The sequence below is a fragment of the Nasonia vitripennis genome (genome assembly GCF_009193385.2).
Source record: "Nasonia vitripennis strain AsymCx chromosome 4 unlocalized genomic scaffold, Nvit_psr_1.1 chr4_random0008, whole genome shotgun sequence".
NCBI lineage: Eukaryota > Metazoa > Arthropoda > Insecta > Hymenoptera > Pteromalidae > Nasonia > Nasonia vitripennis.
Genome location: NW_022279644.1, coordinates 248,065 through 273,112, shown reverse-complemented (window position 1 = coordinate 273,112; position 25,048 = coordinate 248,065). Strand labels below are relative to the sequence as shown.

General features: G+C 38.0%; 1 protein-coding gene across 1 annotated transcript in view; it reads left to right on the top strand.

Annotated features, from left to right (window-relative positions):
• Nucleotides 1–25,048, top strand: part of LOC100117088 (protein wings apart-like) — a 270,210-nt gene that overhangs the window by 26,859 nt on the left and 218,303 nt on the right. The window contains exon 2 of the mRNA XM_031930082.2: nucleotides 13,801–15,335. Within this exon, the coding sequence (XP_031785942.1) occupies nucleotides 13,801–15,335 (1,535 nt within the window). The remainder of the gene's footprint in view (nucleotides 1–13,800; nucleotides 15,336–25,048) is intronic.

The window sequence follows — 25,048 nt, the reverse complement described above, 5'->3', positions numbered from 1 at the left end:
GAACAATCATTTACTATTGAAAGCATCGACAAAAATATTTCTTTTCATTTTAATAATTCTAATGTTACAATTAATGTACATAATCATCATAATTAACTACAATGTACGATACACTATATTTGAGTTTTAGTTTAATATTTTTTGATAAAAGATGTAATAATTTTCTATTAAAAATAATTCATTTTTAAATTTGCAAAAATATTTTAGTTTAGTATAATTACGCTCGTATATAGCGACAATGTGTGATTTAACGAATTTTTTGTATGAATAAGCTCTGACAGGAGGGTGGCCTATTTCGCATTATGAAATAAATTTAATTTGTATAATATACTAATTTAGTATAATGTCGAGCTCCGCGACACTTGTTATGAAAAATAGTATACGCAACTCGTGCGGGGGAATAATTACTAGGGGAGAGAATAATGTACTATTTTAATTTTCAAAAATTTCCAAAATTTTGCGGGAATAAAGAGTTTATTTTCCGCATTTTGCGGGAATAATGAGTTTATTTCCCGTAAATTTACTTTATTCCCGCATTTTGAGAATAAAGTTCTTTGCGGAAAACATGAGGGAATAAAATTCTACTTTAGTCTTGCTTTTCAGGGAATAAAGTGGCTATTATAGTTCAGTCGTGAATAAAATATGTTAATAGAATGCTAGTAAATAACGCTCGCTTCGCTCTGTGTTAGTCTTAGTCTTAGTTTGTTTGATGGAGGTGAGCTGCGGCGGCCCCTGCGGGGACGTGCCGGTCGAGCATTCAGGCGAAGCCCATTGTGCTGTGCCTCCTGTACCATAAGAAATTACTTTATAAACCCTTGTTTATAGCTTTGGCAACTCTGCAAATGGATGCCAATATATTGTCTCTGCGAAACCTGGGCATTTACACAGCAGGTGGGAGGTGGTCTCCGTTTCGTGCTCGCACCACCTTCAGCTCCTGGAGTCTCTTACACAGAAAAACGTTTTTTGCGATTTTTCGCTTCCATGTTAAGCGTGAAACCTGTTTTTTCGGATGCACGCCACGATGTTTTCGGACGTATGCACCACTCTCCAAAGTCCCGACGCGCGGACCAATCAGCGCGCGAGTTTACTGTTTGTCTTTGTCTGTTTTCTCACCACTCTTCCTAGTATACCGCCTGGCTGGCGGGATAGCGTGTCAAAACTCGCTGCTTGAAATCCGAAAAAACGGATTCCAGCACAGCGAAACTCGAGCTACTTCTCGAGGCGTGCAAAAAACCGCTGAAAACCTTTTTCCGTGTCGTCACAATTTCTACAGGTGGTATCCTACCCTTCAATGTCACGTCAGCCAGCCTCAGCCTATTCCTGCTTGAGCTCCTAAGTCCTAACGGTCCGCAGCCATTCCTCAGGTGAGCTGCTGCCCATCAGAGCCCTAGCCTGTCTTAGCCCTCTGGCGTTAGTCCATTTGTCGCTCAGTTGCGAGTTAAGCCAGTCTTTAATTGCTCTGTTTACCTCGCAGGTAGGAACAGCGACTCCGCACCTTCTTGCTCGAATGCCATCCGCGCCCCTACCCGCCAGCCTGTCTGCCTTTTCGTTGCCCACCACGCCGGAGTGTCCTGGTACCCACACCAGTCTCATCGCGTTGTGTTCTGCCAGTGCTTCTAGCGCCTGTCTGCATGTGTCCCCCTTTTCCCAGGCACCTGCTCCTACGCCGTTCTTATTTTTTGAGCTGTCAGTAAACCACACTACACGGTTTTCGAGGAGTTCGTGTGATCCCGTCTTCCATTCTTCCCTTTCTGGGATCACTATCGAAAACGGCTTGGAGAAATAAATTCTTTTTGCCATTCTGCCGCAACTTCTTTTTTTCATTAGCGGCATTGCTTGTTCCAGAAGTGCCGCATCCTTGAAGTCCGAATAGTTCGTTGATTCCGCTTTTCTGCAGAACGTCCTACATGCATTTGCCCTAATTACCTTGCCTAGTGAAGGGAGTTCCAATAGTCTTTCCATAGAGACCGTAGGTGTCGTTCGCATGGATCCTGTGGTTCGTCCCATAACCAATCTTTGCACCCTGTCTAGTGCCCCTGTATGAGTTTTGAACTCACATTTGTGGCCCCATGCCAGTGCCCCATGAGTGAGTCTTGGTTTGATGATTGCATCATATAGCCATCTCACTTTATCAGGTTCTAGACCCTAGGTATTTCCAAAAGCCCTCCTGCAGACCCAGAAAAGGCCTATAGCTTTCTCGCATTTATCTTTGATGTGTTTTCCCCAGTTGAGTCTGGCGTCGAGCGTGACTCCCAGGTATTTGACCTCCTTTACCAATCTCAGGGAGACACCATGGAGTTGAAGCCCTTCCATCGGCTTGGTCTTATACCTGTTCGTACACAGCATGACACTGACTTTGTTGGGGTTAACCCCCAGTTTTACTTTATTACACAATTTCTATACCAGGCCCAGTGCGAACTGCATTAGACCTGCTAGCACGTCTTCGGCGTCCCCCCTAGTCAGGATGACGATGTCGTCTGCATATACCTGTGCGTTCCTTGTTGGCATCCCTTTCTCACCATTCCATTGCTAGAGTACGCTCCCCAGGGAGCTACTATCATCCTGGTTCTTAGCATAAAGCTGATCTACCTAGCGACAGTTGCTGGTACTGCTTGCTCATCCATGCCTGCCGAAATCGCCTCGCCGGTCGTGTAAAGCCCCTTCGATGTCTAGGAAAGTCACCAATACCAAACCCCTGTTTTTCATACCCTTTTGAATGAAGCTAACTGCGTCCACCAGCGCTGTGTCCACCGTCATCCCTGTCTGGTAGGCATGCTGCTTGCTGTGCAGCGGTGCTTCTACTAGTGATGACTCCTTGATGTATCTGTCAACCAGCCTTTCCAGGGTTTTAAGTAAAAACGAGGTCATGCTGATTGGCCTGTCCTTTGCGACCGTGTGTTGTGTCTTACCTGGTTTGGGCAGGAAAGCCACCCTCGCCTGACCCCATTCTTCCGGCACATATCCTAGTGTCAGACAAGCTTGGTACAATTTCTCCAAGGCTGGGACTAATACGTCCATACCCTGTTGAAGTAGAGCCATGAAAATGCTGTCCAGACCTGCCGCCTTGTAAGACTCACACTTCACTGTAGCCCACCTTATCCTTGCCTTGTCTGTTACCCGTTTCGCCAGTCTCCAGTCCTCTCCGCGGGCCATCAGCTGTATGGCCTCTGACCTTGTCCCTTCTCTGAAGTCTGGAAAATGGGTTAACATCAGGCCCTCTAGGGCCTCCTATCTATTCTTTGCCTAGTCCCCTGTTTGTAATTTGATCGAGTCTGTCAGTGGATTTTTCGGGTGTTGCAGGATACTAAGAGTCTAAGTAAGAAAATAAATGTATTTAGTCAGTTCTTTCTTCGTACGATTATTGCATAATTATTGCATATATTCTTTTTTATCAAGGTAAATTAACAAGTAGTTTTTGTGTTACAAAAAGTTTGTTGGTAGATTAGGTTATCTATAGTGAATCGCGATAATTTTACAAGTATAGAAAATATTTTATAATTTATATAAGTTTTTAACTGATACGCTCAAGTTGCGTTATCAATTTATAATAGAAGAAATTTTACTAGTTTTTGATATGTCTAAATAATTCTAAGTATTCTATCTTGCGACGGAGTTGTCAATCGATCAGCTCCCACTGGTGACTGGCTGCGCAACATTAACTCAAAAGGATCAGATTTATTATTTCCGCGGGGAGGTTCCGCGATCGTCACGCGCGTGGAAGCGCGCGTTGGGCCGTATGAGGATGGGAGGAACTCGCAAAGAAGAACTCTCCATGTACCAACCCTGTGCGTCCTTTCCTTATTTAAACAAAGAGCCTACCCACTAGACGATATCATTACGTCCTTTATGTTAGTTCTCCAACTAATATTCAGGGCGTAACACCTTAATTCATCGGCCCGTAAACGATCCAACCAAGGACGGTGTTCTGAGCGACGAGCTGCGACCACAAAAGATTGTTGACTGGACCAAAAGACAACACGGGGAAGTGAATTACTACCTTACGCAGTTCTTGAGCGGACATGGGTGCTTTCGAGTCTACCTACACCGCTTCAAGGTAGAGGACAATTCAAATTGCCCAGTATGTTTGGAAGCAAACGAAGATGCGGATCATGTCTTCTGTGACTGTTCGCGATGCGAAATTGAACGAGAAGAGCTCGAGTGTTACCTTCAGACTAGGGTGACCCCTGAGTCAATGATGACAGCTATGCTAGCGTCGAGGATGGCTGGTGCGCAGTAAACAAGTAATTAAGGGCCATTCTCGAGAAGGTTAGAAATTACGAAGAAAATAGAAGGGAAGGACTCTCGAAACAGCTGAGTAAAACTGTTGCTAGACGAAGGCCACTAGGTAGTAGATGCGAAATGCTCCTCGGACTGACGCAGAGGAACGTAGGAACTAGGGTTTAATACCTCCATGAGCTCCTCAGACCGATGCTGAGGAACGACTGGTCGATGCTGCTCGAAGTAGACGACCAGACGATGCAGAATGAAGAAAACGTCAGGACGATGCAGAATCAAGCAGACGAGTTTGATCTTGAAACCCTAATCACCTCGGTGGATGGAGGATGTATAGAAATGTCAAACTTCAAAGGAACATCCAAAAAGGCTAGTTAACGGACCCCACGGAAGTATTGTTCAACGATAGTACCTGTGTGGATCCGGTGTCGGAGAGGCACTTGTGCAGAGCTTGCTCTGCCTACGCCACATAAAAAAAAACACACACACACAACTCTCACAACTCTCTTTTGTTCACTGCAACGTCTTTCTTCGTCTCTTCGTCACTCTCTCCCGCTCGTCATCTTTCTCAGCTTTCTAGTCTCCCTCTGCTCGAAACCTCGGAGTGGTCATGGATTCCAAGCTCTCCTGGAAGCCCCACGTCGAGTGCATAACAAAGCGAGTAAATCGTGCACTCTATGGTTTAAAGTTTTTCCGGACCTGCACTACTGAGGCACTGCGTAAACAGCTTGCAGATTCCTCACTTGGATTATTGCTCGCTTGTGTACCTTGACGTGTCCAGGGAGCTTTGGGTTCGGTTACAGCGTCTCCAAAACGCATGTGTGCGTTATATCTGTAGTGTCAGCCGGTATGAGCACATCTCTCCTCACCGGCACAAATTGCGTTGGCTTACTGTTGAGCACCAAGTAGATTACTTCTTCTCGGTGCTTCTTTATAAAATCATTAATATCAAGAGGCCTTCCTATCTCTGTGACCTCTTCCTTAACAATTTAGATCGCACGTCCGCCAGAGTTGAAGGTAGAGAGTCGTGCCTCGTTCCCGCACGGATGCTGGCCTTCACTCGTTTAGGGCTCGCGGAGCGAGGTTGTGGAACGCCTTACCTAACGATGTTAAACGGTTGCCCTCGCTAAGTGCGTTCAAGACGGCGATGCGTGGATTTGTCTCCAATTCTACTTTGTGCGATTATTGATCATTGGCCACTTTTACTGCTTATTTGTTGCATGAACTTGTGCTTAATGGCACTCTCAATATTCCTGCGTTTGTACTATTTTGTATCTATCTATCTATCTGCTCTCTTGCGTCCTCTCGTTTTGACTGTGTGCCGGCGTCCTCTTTCTTTGGACCTGGTGCTTGGCTGTCTCTCTTTCTCTCTCTCTCTCTCTCTCTCTCTCTCTCTTTCTCTCTCTCTCTCTCTCTCTCTCTCTCTCTCTCTATCTCTCACACATACACACGCACATACACGCGCACTCACGTACATTATTCAGGGCTCTGTCGCTGCAGGGCTACATTTTCGCGCCCGCAACATATTGAAACGGTCCGGTTTATGTTAGCCACGAACCGCGTGTAAGTTCTGAGCCCGACTAGTTGTTAGAGAAGATATAAAAGCACACCCGACAAATGTAGAGAATGACCAAGGATCATCTGACACTACGGGTGATGTTTAATGGTCTGCGCAATTAAGAGATGCTTTGGGAGGAACCACTATCTCACGTCCACATCTATGTATTACTGTCTTAGTCAAGGCAGGGATTAGCTATCCTATCCATAAAAGAGAAAGACATAGGGGTGGTAGGTGGATAAAATCAGGTTAAGAAGACTTTAATTAGAGAAGAGAATCATTTATATATTCGTGCATAATGTACAGAAGATTGCAATCTGATATTCTATGTAGAGAGGGGGATAATCCCTCGGATAACCTTTCGAGAGCGCTATGCTTGTTGCATACTAAGTATCCGGATGATTGGTCGATAGATGAGATCAGCAGTTCATACTGTCTTCCTGCTTGCTGCATCAGAGAGCGAATGACTCCGTCAGTGCAGCGGAGCTCTTTATATACCCGGGGCCATCCCTCTCTCCGATGCTTTATACTCGCACGCCATCAACCTGCGCTCAGGTGGATTATTGCATAGTCGACGTTGGCGCCATATGGTCGGTAACTTGCAATATTCGTTGCTGCTCTCTTACCTGCCAGGTGGGCCTGCCGTCTGAACATATTCCTTGAATCTTCTCCTATCGCTGGCCTTCCTGGAACTGACTGTGCTCCACGTTGCTCTGCTGTTCCTTCAAAACTCCTGTCCTGTCTTCTTGATGCTCTTCTCCAGCTCGTACAGAAACAAAACGATCGCGTTAATAATTGCAAAACGCAATTATTATATTCTCAGAACAAGGCGGACAATGTACCGTCGCTATTTCATTTTCAGTTTCTTTTTCAATTATTTAAAAAAAAAGTAGCGTCATTTGTTTACTGATTAAACAATTATTGCGCTTTGAAATTGTGCAGTGTTTATGGTGATGAGTGCTTAAGCGAATGCCAGTGTCAGAATTTGTTTGCCCGATTTCGTTCCGGAAACTTCGATCTTAAAGATGAACCTCGCCCTGGTCGGCCAACTGTTGAAAGAGTCGATGAAATTCTTGAAAAAATCCAGATAGACCGACATATTTTATCTCGTGACATCGCTATGGATCTAAACATCGACCATAACACAGTTTTAAACCATTTCCATAAGACTAGATACAACAATAAGCTCGATACTTGGGTTCCACACGAATTAACGTCAAACAATTTAATAGACCGAGTTTCCATTTGTTAATCTCTGCTGAAAGGAAACGAAATCGAACCATTTTTGAAACAAATAATTACGGGCGATGAAAAATGGATCGCGTACGACAATAATGTGCAAAACAGATCATGTTTGAAGCCCAGAGAAGCTTCACAAACAGTTGCGACTCATCAAAAATTGAGAGCGTTTGGCTGGACAGTTTTGATGCATCCAACGTATAGCCCGGACCTTGCCCTGTCGGACTATAATTTGTTCCGGTCTCTACAAACTCTCTTAATGGTTTAAAGCTGGATACAAAAGAAGCTTGTGAAAATCGCTTGGTTAAGTTTTTTGCACAGAAACCTTAGAAGTTTTACAGTTTCAGAATTATGGTTTTGACAGAAAAGTGGCAAAAGGTCATCGATCACAACGGCACATATATCATTGATTAGTGTTCAAAATTTATATTAAAAAATAAACCTTAAAAAATATGGAGAAAACCGAAATTACTTTTTCCCAACCCACTATTAAAGTCCTGGATCGCATCCTCGTTCCATCTCTGTAATCTCTGATTATTGAATAAGCATGTTCGTAAAAATATTAGAGCCTCGTGATCCGTACGAACTTTTATTTCCACTGCCCCTTCAGGTATGTGTCGAGCTTATTGAGTGGCCACACAAGGGCAAGCATTTCTATCTCTGTCCTAAAATATGAACATTGGCTCCCCTTGAATGTTCTACTCACTAAGCATACTACTTCTTCCTCTTCCTCATTATTTAATTGGGAGAGAACTGCGGCTTGCGCGAAGTCTAACGCGTCTGTCGTCAATATATAAGGCTTTTTTGGATTAGCACATTCAAGAATTATATTTTCATCAAAAAGCGTTTTAATGTTTTTGAACGCTTTTTAATGCTCTGTTGTACAATATAACAACACATTTTTTCTTATTACGTTAAACAATGGAACTGAACTCTCTGCAAATTGCTTTGTGAATTTAGAGTAAAAGTTTATGAATCTCTATGAAGCTTTGTAATTGTTTGAGATTTTTAGTCTCTTAAAGTTGCGAATTGTGAGTTTTTTCCGGATTCAATCTTATTTCTTTCGCGGAGATATAATGCCCCAGAAAATTTTGTAATTTAACCGTAAATTGTATTCGATTAATCTTTTGTATAATTTATCCAGGTGTTTGTTTTGATTGCTTTGTTTATTTTTGCGGGTTCGAATTATTTGAACGTTAGCTCGGTTACGGTTTGTATCGTCGTTGTTATAATTAGCGAGTATTTTTAAGAATTAATTTACCGATTTTATTTCGTAACCCGTCACCGTCCGCCGTATGTCTCGGCTGAAATGCTCCGTGATCTTTTTCACAAGTTCGTATTCTTCTAGATTTATTTCTAGCTCGCGTGCTAGACTAATGATGCATGTAGCATAGCTGACCCGGTTTCGCTGCCCAGGGTTGGATTTGATTATTCCAGTATTGCTCCCTGAAGCGCGTCACAAACGTTTCAAAGCTATCTATCTCTGCTTGGAGCAGATACTATCAGTTGTGCGCGTAGCCTTCTAAGGCTTGAGAAGGTACATACTTTAATTTGTGGTCTTCTGATTTTATTATGAAGATGTATCTCTAATTCTGACACCTATTTCATAGGCCGTTCGCTTGATAGACCTTTTAATTTAGGTGTTGCTATTTTTACACGTCTGGCGATATCTGTCGTTGATTTTGAAGAGCCGCTGTTTCTTTTTATTAAATTTTCGAGTTACGTAGATTGTTTTGCCTGATCTTTGATTATTTTTGGCATCCGTGTGCATAGTTCCGTTTGGGAGGCTTTAGTTTCAATCCATTTCCGTATTTCTTCAAAATCTGCTTGCAATTTAGTATGCTGGTTAGCGAGAGTATCATAATCAGTTTAGACTGTTTCTAACCTTTTTTTCATTCTATCTCAGCTTTGTTGTAAATTATCTAAGTCATTCTTATTATTTTCTTCTTTTTTTTTTAATTTTTTCAATTGCGTAGGCAAGAGCATCCATGCGCTCAATCGTATCGAAGTGTTTATTAACTTTACTTGCATTTAAAATTTTGTTTTCACCAGTGACTCTCCGAGTAGATCGTTTTCTTCGTTATTTTCTATATAATCTAGGCGATCCTCGAGTGTGCTTTATTTTTTATCTAATATGGCAAGCTCATATACTACAACCTTCTTCCATTCGAACTCTTTCTCCCCTGTGTCTGGGTTATGATCATATTGTGATTTCTGAATTTCTTCCAGTATAGCTAAAGAGCGTCTATTGCGTGTTGTCTCGGTGGCGTCAGCCATTTTGAGAAATAAATCATAAGACAAAGCTAGAGAAAGGTTGATAAGCTGTTTATCGATGTTTTAAAAAAAGAAATTCATAAATATTATATATTTGATTCAATTTTGAGTTGTAATTGTTGAGATAGCCATATAGATAAGGGTTGTATCGCGGTAGATAATATTGAAGCAAGAGATATTAAAACAGGTTACATGCAGGCTCATGGATCGTTAGTTTGCTCATTTCGTCTGTTATTTTAAAGAGTTCCACCTATCAGCACGTTTGAATGTCTGCAACATCCATCCTTTTCTAAAATGTGACAAAAATTCAAGCTTTTTATCATTTTTCTCGGATTTTAATTTGTTATTGACAAAATATGTAGTAAGTAGAATTACAAATCACATGAAATTTTGATGCTGCATAGTTAGGCTCATAACCCTTCATTCTATTTCTTTTGTGATCTGATATTTTATTTATGAGATATGGCTTAATTAAAAACGCTTACCTTTTTGTCTTTTCTGACAAACAGTGTAGTCTATCGCAAGAGCAAAATAAGTAAAAACGGTAATTTTGTTTTGTTTCGAATGCGTTACAGCTAACATGATTCGTAAGAATAGAATGATTAAACAATGTAAAATAGTAATGCAAAATAAATATAACAGCCATGAAATGAAAACAGATTAGTGAATAAAAACTTATTTTCCCGAATGCAGGGTACATTACGGTATACGTGTACTCACACGCGTACATATCAATACGGACATTTTCTAAGAACACGTGATTTGAACTCCTAACATCTCTTAATTGATTTCTAATCTGTTTTTAATAAAATCGATAATTCTGGTATGCCAAAACTCCATTTAGTAGAAAGCAAATGTTTAATAATTCAAATGATTTGGTGGAAGATTACCTTAACCCATTAAAAACCAGGCAAAACCTGGCAGAGATATCGAGAAACGAACTGTGCCATCCTTTGTATAACCAAAAAAAAAATACCCGTGTTTTTTCTTTTGTCTATCACAATTGTTTATAACAAATTATTTAAACAAATAACCCAAAATGTTGTAATTTTGCAAAACTGAATGCGGATATAGATTCTACGGGCATAAACACGACAAAAACCTATGTAACGTTTTTTTGTCAGAGTTCAATTTGTTAGTGTAAAATAAGGATAAACAATCGTGCGCAAAGTAGTAAAAGTTTCAATAAGTTTCCGAGTTATGAACCAAATTATGGCTCATTGCCGTGATCTTCTTTGTGTTTTCTGCAAATAGGTTTGCAACATTTCGTACAGAACCATTCAGTTCTCATCGAACACGTACCTATCCCGCATTTTTCCATACTTCCTTGTTTCATGATGTGTTCTGAAGAATTTTCAGGCTTCCTCTTTTCCCTGGGAATACGTACTGATGATAGCTTCTGAATGTAATATTCACAAACTTCTTGAACAATATCTTTGGAACCTTTCTTTTCATCCGGATTGAGTTTATTGTAAATCATCGTAGCGTTCGCTAAAGATGCTTGAATAAGTCGCATAAAAAGACACCATGTCCATTTTTTACCTCTTATCGAAGACATCAGAGCATTACAGTGTTGATCGTGGAGATTGACACCACCCATGTGTTGATTGCACATGAAAAAAGAATGAGGGAAAAGAATGGAATTTTTCGACGATTCCTGCCATCTTTGCATTGCCACTTTCGGTTCATCCCCATATTTAGTTTAGAGAATCGATACGGGTTTGGAATCCATTACCGTAATGATATTCAACCCTGAATTTGCTTCATGCTTAGAAATAGTGGTTCCTCTTTCAGCTTTTTTTGGCATTTCGACCTTCTCTTTCACGCGATTCTGCCTGACAGTGCCTGTTGATGATAAACCATTCTTCTTCAAATGTATCATTAGATCTGGATTAGAGAAAAAGTTGTCAAAGTACACGTGGTACTTACTCAAATCTTCTTTTTCTGTTCCTTTTAACAAAGTAGAAAGTAATTGTATTACTACTCTTGAACCCAATCCAACAGAAGCTAAAACATTTAGTGTGTTATTCCCTGATTTACCTGTGTAAATATCGAGGTCATAGATGTATCCATCAGAAGAACAAAGTGCCCACATCGTTATTCCAAACCGGATAGGCTTATTCCTGATACACTGCTTGATACCAAATCTACCGAAATATTTCACCATTACCTCATCTACCGATAGGTTGTAGTCGAAGAAACCGAATTGCATGCAATTCTCACGGAACATGTCATACATCGTTCTTACTTTCCAAACTTTGTCAGTTGGATTTTCATCTTCATGTTTGTAAAATCGAATATTCTTCTTGGTGGTAACAAATTTATTTCTCGTCATAAGTTCGGTAATGATTGGACACTATAGGATTCGTTTTGTTGACCAATAATCATAAAGACGTTTTCTAGAATTGAAAATAGTAATCATTATGATTACAATAAATCTTTCTAGATCATTTTTAGACAAATCGAAATGATTCTCAGCAGTAGCTTCCACAACATGATTCTTCATCGATTCCGAGAAGAATAACTCAAATAATTCTAAGGAATTTTTAAAAAATAATGGAGAAATAGATATATTATCCAGAGTATCATCTTCCCAATCGTAAATATGATTCGGCTCCAACAATTTTTGAGTACTTGTGTAAGTACTTTTCACATGTTCGTAAGAACCTGTAGGAAGATCATGAGATGTTATATCTTCTTCTAGATCAACATCCGAATCTCCATCTGAACTTTCATGATCAGCAGGAACAAATGCTATATCGACATATTGATTTTCGTCAATGTTAGAATCCTCAACTAAATCAGGTAGATCCCTAACTCTCCGTCTCGACATTATCAATTGCGTTATCGACACAGAATAATGTGATCTATTTTTATGAAAAGTTCTATTCCTAAAGTCTCGTTTCGAAAGATTTTTTTTTCAATTGATGTACCACCGTTAGCCTGCCACTCAAACGTGATCTCTAACACGGAAGGTTTTGAAAAAAAAATAAGCTCATCCAATTATAGCATGCAACACTACGGTATTCCGCAGGTCTACATCTAAGACGGATGAGAAGGATGATTTACATGTGAAAAGTTTGTTCCTGGTTTAGACTAACAAATTGAACTCTGACAAAAAAACGTTACATAGGTTTTTGTCGCGTTTTTGCCCGTAGAATCGATATCCGCATTCAGTTTTGCAAAATTACGACATTTTGGGTTATTTGTTTAAATAATTTGTTACAAACAATTGTAATCGACAAAAGAAAAAATACGGGTACTTTTATTTTTGGTTATGCAAAGGATGGCACAGTTCGTTTCTTGATATCTCTGTCATATTTTGCATGGTATTTGGCATGGTCAATGCCCCCTTCCCAGAGTACGATTGTTTATAGGTATTTTACACTAACAAATTGAACTCTGACAAAAAAACGTTACATAGGTTTTTGTCGTGTTTTTGCCCGTAGAATCGATATCCGCATTCAGTTTTGCAAAATTACAACATTTTGGGTTATTTGTTTAAATAATTTGTTATAAACAATTGTGATCGACAAAAGAAAAAACACGGGTATTTTTTTTGGTTATGCAAAGGATGGCACAGTTCGTTTCTCGATATCTCTGCCAGGTTTTGCCTGGTTTTTAATGGGTTAAAATAATAACAAAAATAAATGAACAATTATTAAACACATTAAATTTTGATTATTACTTGAAATTAAATAATTTAACGAAACTGGTAACTTTTAACGAATTTTTTCACACGTTGTTGCTAACTGATATTTAGCGCATGCATTTTCGTGAGCCACGTCGCGAATAACCCACGATAACTTGGTGCACACAAATGCATTTTACCTCGCACTTATGAAAAAAATAGTATGCGTAAGTCGTACGCTTGTCAGCAGTAAGAGAGCGCACAAAAAACTCGTTGCATAATGTACTAAACTGTTTTATACTATTTCCTAACTTAGTGTAAAAAATTATATTTTACCCTTGCATTTGAGTGCGCAAAATAGTAAATTCTTGCACTAATGGGCAAAATAAGGACATTCCTGCACTAGTGCTAGAATAGTACATTACGATACAAGTGGCGTGAGTGATATTTTTTGGCACGACGAGTTAAACGCCGTGCCAGAAAATGCCACTGGAGACACGCGTATCGTACAATATATTATAACAGTACCTGACCTACATCTGCAAAGACACGCTTATCCGTGGTGTAAGCAGTTTTTTCAGGCACTGTGAGGTTAGCATGGTACCAGAAAGGACTACTTCACGGATCAGTGTGTCTTAAACGCGGATTTAAGCCACGTAGTGTTATAATGCAATTGTTAAGATTAGTAAATGCAGAAAACAATTTTTTAACCATCCGGTCCTGATTTGGTCGTGAGTTTGGTCGTGATATTGTCGAAATAAATACTGTATAAATTGTCGAATATTGCGCAATTAGTTATTAAAAATAGTATACGCTCATGATGCAATATTAGCTATAATGTTTAAATGAATTTTTAATTTTGCAGGTAAAAAAAATAGTGATGCAAGAACGAACCATGGAACAAAACGGCCAAAACTCGATTATGGGAATCAAAATATGCATGAAAAAGACCCGTTTACATATGGTAAAAATGAAGAAATCAACCCAGATATTAACAAACCTAAAAAATTTTTTAAAAGTAGAAACATTGCTACAATTGGAAAATCTTCAGATAAACTTTATCAGTCGGTTTCGCCTACACTTGACTTGGATCTTAAGCAAAAATCCTGCAAAGATTCTATAGTAAGCATTAAGGAATCAGATAACTTTAATTCAATTGTAGATACAAGTTTAAGAGAAGAAGGGAAGCCTCCAATTGTGCTAAGAATCTGCAAGGGTACAGCTAGGCTTCTTTGTTCTGAGGATGCAGATTCTGAATCTTATAGAATTTCATCACCTCCTCCAACTCAAAAAATTAATGTTGATCGAAAGCTACCTATTCAAAATTCAAACATGGACGTTATGGCAACACATAGTTTTCAGGAATCATCTAGTTTGACATCTGGGTCAAATTCTCAAGATAAATCTGGCATAAGAACAACTCGAAGTAGAGCTAAATATTCAAAAATAGATAGTACTTCATCGATATCAACGTCCTTAGTTAGTTCACAAAGTACTGGAATATCATTGACCCTAAGAAAGTCTGCTACAGATTCTACTAGTACGCTTGTATCACATTATGATATTGTAAAGACTGAATGTTCTCTAAATACCACTGGACATCCAGATGAAATGTTGAAAGTTGACCGAATTTCGCCAACGTCAACACAAGAAATAATTGATATTTTATCAAAAAACGATTCAGAAGTTGTACATAATAAATTATTGGGTAATAATAGTCATACCGATACAAAAGCTAAAGATTTAGATTATAATGTAGAAACTATAGATTATAATTATGTTGACCCAGAAAATATTGACAAGAGCTCACAAGCTAACGTGAATACAAATGTGGCAAATATTTGTACAGAAGCTGGACCGATTATAAAACATACATTATCTTATAAAGCCGAATCGGACTTAATAAATACTAAGAACACGAAAGATATAACTTCAAAAAATTTAGATCAAGATTGGTTCTCCAGCAGCGATGATAGCGAATGTGCAAGTAGTCTGCACAATGAATTCCAGATTGATTCTAATTGTTTATTACCTGATTCGAAATCGCAACCTTCCGTCGCCAGTAAAATAATAAATAAACCTATTGCAAGTAAAAAAGGTAGTATTTTTAAAACTCGATCGACTGGAACTATAAATGAAAATAAAAGACGAGCGCTGTATAAACATAAGTGGTGTGAGAGTGATAAAGAACTAAAATCCAATAACACAAACACAAATAGTACAGATTCACCGGGAACTTCTTGTGCGAAATTAGACGATTCTAATCTGATTGCTTTTGATGAAGAATTTCAAAATACGTCGCTTACAAGAATTGTAATATATCCAGAATCTGAAGCAAACTTACAGGATAATTCGGAGAATATTGTTACTAGCATACGATGCGACAAAAAAGTGAAAGGGGTAGGTATTCAGTAATAAAACAACTTTTTCAATACAGTAAGCGTAAATTTCGATTTTATGCACTATGCAAATTATAAATCGCTTTTATGCTTCTGCTATACTATACATGTTATCAAATGAATATGTACAACATTTAATATTGCAATATAATTCAATTAAATTATTTAGTTTACATGTTATTAATGTCATATTTTTAATGCTATGATTGTGCTATTCATTAGTTGTTTTCTTTTCTATTGTCGCATGGTTTCCAAATGGGAACATAAGATTTTCACATAGTTCCCACATTTTAGCATATTGGCATAAAATTATTCCAGCTCAAATTATACAGTTGTCATATAGACATTATATGTCTTTTATATGCATAAAATAAAATTCATTTTGATAAAAAAAAAACCTCAATTGAAAAGAAATCTAATGAATGAGTGGAAGAACTCAGAGTGCGTGCCGACAAGGAAAGGGTTTAAGTGAGTGAAGGGTTCTTTTAAATTAAAACACACGATTTCGCGATAAAACAAAAATACACTTGCTGTGGCGTAAAAACCCTCACGGATTAGAGGGAAAAGCCTCAGCAAGTGTAAGCTTTATTGAAAATAAAGAAAAGGAAATTATATAAAATGAAAGAAAAGGAAAGCGACTCTAGTAGAGAAAATAATGCATAGAGACGCATGCAAAGACGCTAGGTATTTGTTCGCACGCAGAGAGCTCTCTTACTGCAATATCGCAAGTTATACGCTGCAGCTGAAGAAGACGCTGAGCTGGCCTCACCGTAGTCCGCCGCTGCTTCCGTCCTGGTCCTTGAGGTCTGGAAGACAGGCCTGGGGAGCGAAAGGATGATCCGCAGCTGCGAGCCTCGACGTCTCGAGGAGCCAGACGCTTGGCACAAGGGCAACAAGGTGTTGCCGCAACTCGCTCGCCCTGGAAGGAACCACGTCCACAACGTGGGCATCTTTCTAAAAGCACACTCTTAAAACTAACGCCTCGAGGCACACACGCGCGCACAATTCACGCGAACACGATCGCGAATTGTCCGCAAACGCAACTAACACGGGCGCAGAACGGGGTGAACAGTGATAACTCTGAGAAGGACAAAATACTGATTCACTTTAAAAAGAAAACGTTGAAAAGCGTAAGGAAGCCAAACATACGAATCGCTAGGCGGTTCTAACAGGAATGAGCTCGTGCGGAAGCGCGCGCGGGGCCGGCGGCGCGCGCCTCGACGCATGCGCGCGCTACTCAACGTCACAATGGAGAGCGCGCAGCGGCGCGAAATTCAAAAGCCTAAACTTACAGCTACTCTTAGCTAATTAAAACTGAACTGAACATCGTGAGTAATTGGTTTATTCGTGCGTTTTTCAAAATTCGATTTCGCATAATCGTACGATAAGCATAGTACATAAAATCTGTACACAAATGCGTTCACACTGTACCGATTATTTTTCCAGTAGCATATTATATTTCTGTTAAAGTTCCAAGCATTGTTTTTCTCAGCCTCAGTGTGAACGCTCTGTATAGCGCCGCGCGCTCTTGTTTACATATTGAGCCGGCCGAGCGCTCTCAGAAGCAAAGCCTTGCGCCGCGCGCATGTGTTGACGTTTGCGGATTGTAGGGAGCGGCGACTTCTTAGACGCACTGCGGTCGTGTCCACGGATTAGCGGCGTGCGTGCACAATACTTATTTTCCTTAAGTTTGCGATACATATAGGGAGACTTTGCGAGCATCATGGCTCCTATTGCGCTTAAAAAGCTGACAGCGCTGCAGACGGCTCGAGAAGCCAAAATAGTGAGCATTCGTACACGCTTTCTAGCTAAGCAGCGTGACACCCTTAATAAGCATAGTCCAGGCGCGATTTGAATGAAGGCAGGCGGGATGTTCAGTTCGTTTTTAACCATTTAATTAGTGTAGATGTGGGTTTAGGCTTTTGAATTTCGCGCGCATGCGTCAAGGCGCCCGCCGCCGGGCCTGCGCGCGCTTCCGCACGTGGTCATTTCTGTCAGGACCGCCAAGCGACTCGTGCGTTTGGCTTCCTTACGGCGAGGCCAGCTCAGCGTCTTCTTCAGCTGCAACGTATTATTGCGATATTGCGGTAAGAGAGTTCTCTGCGTGCGTTAAAGGTACCTCGCATCTTTGCGTGCGTCTTTTTAGGCACGACCGCGACACGGAAGTTCCTTGTAGTTTTGTCAACGAAAATGTGTGAGATGCGGAATATACTGTATTTTTTTGCTTATCGTGTGGTTTTTCCTTCTCTGGTACACTTTTCTTTCTACACTTTTGTACCTTGGCCCTTTTGCGTCTTTTATCTGTAACTTCTTATTATGAAGTTTCAATCTTTGTTCATTTATAATTTTTATCTTTTCATCATTCGTCAAATCTTGTGACGTCTGATTTTCTTCTCGCCTTTTCTGGGCTCTTGTTACTACGCATATATCTATTTTTGCTACAGGATTCCTCGCTAATGCATCTGCATTTGTATTTTGTTTTCCAACTTTATACACAATTTCATAATCATAATCTGCTAGTTTTAATCTCCATCTCTGAACTCTTTCGTTATTATCCGCAGATTTCAACCATACTAGTGGTCTATGGTCAGTTACAATCACAAATTTATTTTTATAAATATAATTTTTAAATGTTTTTATAGCATACATAATACCCAGAGTTTTTTTTTCATAGGTTGCATATTTAAGTTCCGCAGGCTGCAGTACTCTTGATGCATAAGCTATTGGTCTATCTTTGCCTATCTCACCTTGAGAAATTACACAACCTAACGCATATTGAGTTGCGTCCGTCGTTATTATAAACGGTTTATCGGATTGCGGATATTGCAAGACCGGTGCTGAACAAAATGATTCTATGGGTTTGTCAAATGCAGTTTGTTGCTCCAATCCCCACGTAAATAGCCTATCCTTTTGTAGTAATATGGTTAGTGGCTTGGTAATTTCTGCTAAATTTTTAATAAACCTTCTATAATAATTCACAAAACCTAAAAACTGTCTAACCTTTTTAACGTTATTGGGAATTTCTTTACTGCTTGTATTTTATTTTTATCTGGTTTTAAACCTGCTTCACTAATAACATGCCCTAAGAAACACACTTCTGTCTTGCTGAATTCACATTTTTCCGGTTCTAATTTGAGCTCTGCTTCTATTAATGCTTGAGCTATTAGACCGAATCTTTTCTCTAATTCTTCAATCGTGTCACCGAAAATAATGATGTCATCAATATAATTAAAACATATTTTATCAATATATTTGGCTAAAACTTTATTTATAAGCCGCTGAAAAGTCCGGGCTAAGTTTTTAAGACCGAACGGTAGGACGACTAATTCAAATCTTCCTAATGGATGTAGACTAAATGCAGTTTTGTGAATATCCGAAGATCTCATCTTTACTTAATAAAAGCCAGATTTTAAATCTAATACATCAAAATATTTCCTCTTCCCAATTAAGTCTAAAATTTCAGTAATATTGGGAAGTAAATATGGATCGGCTATAGTCACCTCATTCAAGGCTCAATAATCTATCACCAATCTATATCTTTTCTCTCCTGGGATTATCTCCTTCTTGAGGACTACTAACGCTGTCGCATTGAACGCACTTTTTGTTTTTCTGATTGCTTTCGTTTCTTGTAATTTGCCCATTTCTTTAAAAGCTATTCCCTTAGATTTGTGTGCTAATGGATACTGCTTTACGGATATTGGCTTGCCGAAGCTTGTTCTACGTTACATGTACCTAATTTATCGCCCTCTATCCAAAAAAACATCCGGAATTTGATCTATCATTCGCTCGATTCTTTCGTCGTTTTTTTACCTCCGTTTTTTAATTGCAATTTCTTTCGCAATATTTCCTTCCGACTCAGGTTTCTGGTTTCATTTTCTTGGTTTTTATTTAAAATTTAAGTTTCTATATGTAGAATTAATTTCTCATCAATATTAAGTTCTTCTACTACTTGAGCCCCTTCTGGTATATAATCGATGTCTTCTAAAACGTATTGATATTTTTTGTCTTCAAAAATTATTTTTTTATCCGCTTTAAATAGTTGTACATTATTTTCCTTCATAATAGTTAATATCTCCTTACAATTTAGCTTTTTGATTTGAATTGGCGCTTCTTCAGGCGTTTATTGCTCTTGTTATACTGTATTTACGTCAAGTATATAATTTTCTGTATTTTTATCATCATTTTTCAAAAAATTTTCCAAGTTCCTAGGCTTGTTTTCATATATATATATATATATATATATATATATATATATATATATATTTTTTTTTTTGTTGTAAACTTTGTAATTCTGATTTGTCATTTATTTCGTGGATTTCCGATATCGTGTTTAAAATGGCCAAAACATCATTGTTAAATGTGTTTTCTGTGACACTATCATTTTCTAGTAAAGGTTCTGCCTCATTTATCTCAGTATTCTGTTTTTCATGTGATTGTTCAGTTTGCTTTAACTCATCCTCTATGTTACTGATTTTGCTACTCTCTTCAAAAATCTCTTGATTTGCTTCATCTTGCATTCTGATTTTATCAATATTATTCTCATGATCCGTTTCTCTTAAAATATTTTGTTGTTCGATATTATATGCATCATTGTCGCGAATAATTTCTTTTAAAATTATATTCAGAGTTTTTTTTGGCTTAACTTCATTCCGGTTTTTGTAATCGGACCTCTTTGTAATTGTAATTTTACATTATTGACCTCTAAGTACCTTTCATCTAAACATAGTTTAAAGAACATTTTTAAAATCAAAAGTAATATTAAACTTTGAATTACTTGGATTTCCAATTAAGCTAGGATGGTCACTAATACCTTCTATATCTATTAACGATGTCTCCTCAACTGTTTGTAGAAATTTGGTATTATTAACTGTTCTGTCCAGGCCTATTGGAATCGCTGTGGCTAGTGTTATAGCTAAAAATATTGAATGATCTGGCTCTTCTAGTGTCTCGAATTCTTTTTGTTTTGCAGGTGTTAGCAGTATATTTAGGCTTAGATGTTTTTTATTAAGATGCTTGATTTTCTTTTTAATTGCTCCCGTAGTTCGCCCTAGTGTTGTATCTTCCTGCTTTAAGTCCTTATTTTCTTTCAAAATTTCTTAAATTTCTAGATTCTGTTTACTTTGCTGATCTATATCGGGTGTTACTATATGTTGGCTATCTTCTAACTTTTTATTATTAATATCAGATAATAGTACTTGCTGACTATCTTTTATCCATCCGCTGTTTATCGGCGGTGATCGAATTACTTTCTTACTTTTTGTGAATAGGTTTTGGATATTAGGGATTACTATGTCCTTCATTAATGCTGGATTTTCACGAACAGCGTTTCTAGTTAATCTTGGCCTCTGTGTGTCGTTTTTATTTACTTCTTTCTTATTATCACTCATTTGATAATCTCATTTTTGTTACCTTTTTATTTATTACAAAATCTTATTCGGTCCGAATTTTAGATTTTCAAATTGCATATAAACAATTCAAACCAAATTTTACTGTCCTACTTATATTTCAATACATGACCTACTTTCTATGTTTTTGCAAACTATGCACATTCAGTCAGTTCGATTTCTGCGGCTATACGAGTAACACTGAAATTTTTTTAGTCGACACTGCGGTATAAGTATTCTTTAAACGGTTTTAGGATCATGCATAATTCTACGATTTAAAATTTATTTATTTTTATTCAATTCATTCATATCAAAATTAAACAACTCCTCAAATTTGTTGCCGATTTCTATTCGAAACTCTGATCGTTCTACTTGTTTGTTTATTATTTTTGGCTGCCTAAGTTCTTGCGATCGAAAAACTGAATGTATTTTTTTTATTTAATCGCCTTAATTCGTCTATTAATTTAGATTTTTCATTTAATAGTTTTCGTAAAAATATCTTTTTACCGTTCTTACTACACTAATATTATCTTTCATTGAATAAAATAACGCGCTATTATATCAATTAATGAACCACTAATTACACGGCAGGTTAGACATGCGCGAAATTAATTTCTTCACATATGTTTTGAATATTCTCGATTGACCTAGTGACACAAGCGCTACCAATTTGAAGAGCTTCGTTCAATCGCCTTGCTGACACTGCAACATAAGGTGAGCGCGATCGCCGATGAGCACAAGCAGGTCACTCACCCAATCTTTTCCAATCTAACTACAGTTTTATTTGCAAATTTTATATTTTTTTGATCTCTATTTATTCAGATATCATTTTATAGTTGACTAACTGAATTTCCCAAGTTATATGGTTTTCCCGAGTTATCAGGATATTGATTTATGGAAAAGAGTAATCGCTATTTAAGCGATCAAAGGATAAAGTCGCTTTTTAGCGTCTTTAGGATAGGTTTTTGCACAAAATTCTAGCATCCACTTTTTTTAACACTGACTTTTGCGGTATGGCTATTTACATATGTAATTTATGTTTGTTTTAATTTACAAATTCAACTGTAATTTGATTAATTTGTTTTAATTTTTATTTTTTGATATGTAACTTTTCTTTTAAGATTCTATAATTCGATTCGTATCGGAACTAATGTTAAGTCACAATTCTGATCTATAATTAATTATTGATTTTTACTTACTTGGGCTTAACAGCTTGGGCTGAAAACTCTGCTGCTGTGGTCAGGCTTATACATGATGGCTTTATTCAAATGAAAAACAATTGCAATTAATTGACCTTTGCGATTTATTCAAGATAAAATTCTATAAGTATCAGAATCGTACAAGTGTCCAGGTCGAGTGTATAATTACAACTGGTCGCTCAGCTTATACGGGGGATACTCATTAACCTCGCTGATCTACTTATTAATCTGAGTCGTCAGTTTTCGGCTTTCTAATGACTTCGCTGATATTGCCTAAATGCAATACGTCGCAGGACGTCACATTGCAAATTATTAAATTTGGCTTGAGATTTTTTCTTTGCTATAAACTTTTACGGATATTTTTTAAGATTTTTACAATAAAGCAGAGCTCCTTTTAAATTGTAATAAAAAAATGTTGTAATTTTAATATGATGCAACAGATTCACACCTTAACAATGACAATTAGAATGTTTCATCGATAAACTATAAGACAACATGACGGCAAGTGCGCATTAAATGAATATTTTTGAAATATGTAACCTTTTCTTAATAACCACTAGTTAACTGATCTTAACTCACCTGCTGAACTTTAATGCTTGATGCTTGACATGTATAAAACTGATTTCATAACATTCATTAACGTATATTTAACGTTTAATGCGTTTAATTAAAGTTAAGTAGAAATGAACTCGACAGATAAACGACCTCTCGAGAGCCTTATTATTTTGCGGATCTTGTCTTTGAGGACCTACTGGTTTTGCTATTGAGCAAGCTTGATTATCTGGGGCGTGAGGGTCTTGATGATACCAGTGGGCAGCAGCGGTAGGCTTGGATTTGTAGCGGGGTGTCACGGATATGCTAAGCTTGAGGTTGGTCGGACTTCCGACACTGTCGATCTATGGGGGCTGCGTCGGCTCCTCGTTGATGCCTATCGCTTACTCCTTATCCTTGAACTGGATCAGACGTTCCATCGCAAACTCGTTCTCGTGCTCTCGTTGTCTAACGCGCCGTTTCCTTGATGGTTTTGAGCGCCAAGTGTCATTTGCTGGTCGTCGGAGCAGCTCCCAAACAAGCGTATAAGGTCTTGGAGAGTGCATATAGTTGCCGTTGAGGAGGCTGCAGTACGAGTCGAACAACCATAGATATGGAGGTCGGCATTGCAGGGGACGGGGTCGTCGTCGAGCTTGAGCGGTGAGATCTCGTGAAGTTCAAGACGAGCTCATAGATTTCCGTGGATCGCGGAATCGATCTCGCTTTGGCCGATGCCCAGTTTCCAGTCCACCGATATGAACCAAGGATCACATGATGTTCGCTGATGTAGAGCATGCTGTTGTTTACTCTCTGGATTCACACGTCGTATTTGTGATGATCCACGCGAGTGCTTGCGTCAAGTCTTTGCAGGTGTTCGGCGCCTAAATATTACACACATTAATTTTGTCAAGAGATACACTAGCGGTAGCGCGAAGGTTCTTTGATAAACATCAGGTGAAATTGATGTGTTCAAGATTATCAACAATGAAGTGTAAAAGTGATGATCTTGATAGATATTCTCCCAACTCAGTGTTCGAGACAGTTGCAAGCAATATCTATCATTATATAGCCTTATATGCAGTGTATTCATGCAAGATGTTTAATTTGTGATGTAGATGCTTATTTTATTATGTAGAAACAGGCTAGTGTAACAATTTTTGCTTGTCTGTCTTCGCTAGCTGATCCACACCGAAGCCCATGGCTTCGAGGGCGAAATTTACACATGAGTGTTTACATGAGAATTTAAACTACACTTGAGATAAAGACAAGTGGATATATTGTTTTAACAGCTTGAAACAAATCAATCGAAATTTCAGCCCTCTAAGTTTGATAGATTTTAATTGAGAGCAAAATCAAATTCTCAATGATTGTACGATTATTTTTTTCAATTTTTCTTTTTGATCTCAATTAAAATCTATCATACTTAGAGGGCTGAAATTTTGCATGGTGAATTGTTTCAAGCTGTTAAAACAATATATCCACTTGTCTTTATCTCAAGTTGTGTAATTTAAATTCTCATGTAAACACTCATGTGTAAAATTTGAAGCTCTTGTCTCGACATCCCTTTTAAGACAAATTACTCAAACATAAGCATCTAAGACATATCAGACAAGAAATCATTGGAGATGATAAAACGCATTTAGATTAAATAGCAAATTCAAAGTATGATAGGGTCGCGCTGCTCCCCGACGGCACAGCGTATAAAAACTTATACTTGTCATCGGGGCGCTACCACACCCCTTGATTTAACTACTAATAGGAGCTTTTGATTATTAAATGTAACTAGTAAATATTTTTTTTGCTTCCTTCCCAAGGAAGCCTAGTAATAGTAATTCTGGGAGTTTGTGTAAAAACATGTGGGAAGTGTGTTTTCATGCATTTTCAGTCGAAAAATGGTGTTTTTGGAAAATGTCCGTACGGATGTATGTGTGTGTATGCGTATGTAAACGCCTGTATCTCAGCTTCTACTTAGTGTATTTTGACCCACCAAGTCTCATTTTCTTTGTTTTTACTAGAACATTGTGGGAAAAAAGTCCGTTTTTACATTTTGTGTATGCGTTTTTTTTATATTGATTTTTTAGTTTTGATATTTCAGTTGTTTCTAATAAAGTTATTGGAAAAGTTAATAAAAGTAAATTGCTTAGTATGTACCTGAAAGAAAATAAAATTTCCTATCTTTTTACTGCGGAAAATTTATAACATCGTTCGTCGTTCTTTTATTATTCACCATAAAGCGCAATTTTTTAAAATTGTTTTAACTTGAAAACTAAATGTTGAATCTTTATTAAAATAAAAATATGGTTATTGAAAGTTATCACGACTATATTCCGCTCGAATTTTAAGTTATTTCATGGGACAGATTCTGAGAAAAACGTGAAAAACATAAAAAAGTCGTTTCTCTACGTAACGCGATAACTGGAGTTGATTAATAATTTTGGATTAAGTTAGCATTATATAACACCTTGATCTCTTTCTTCGGGCTGTTTATAAAACCAATTAGTTTTAAAGATATTAAGCTTCAAAATTTTGTTTTCTTACCCTGTATACTCTTTATAACTGAAAACTGGATCGCTTGGATCTCAACTTCAATTTAATGGATT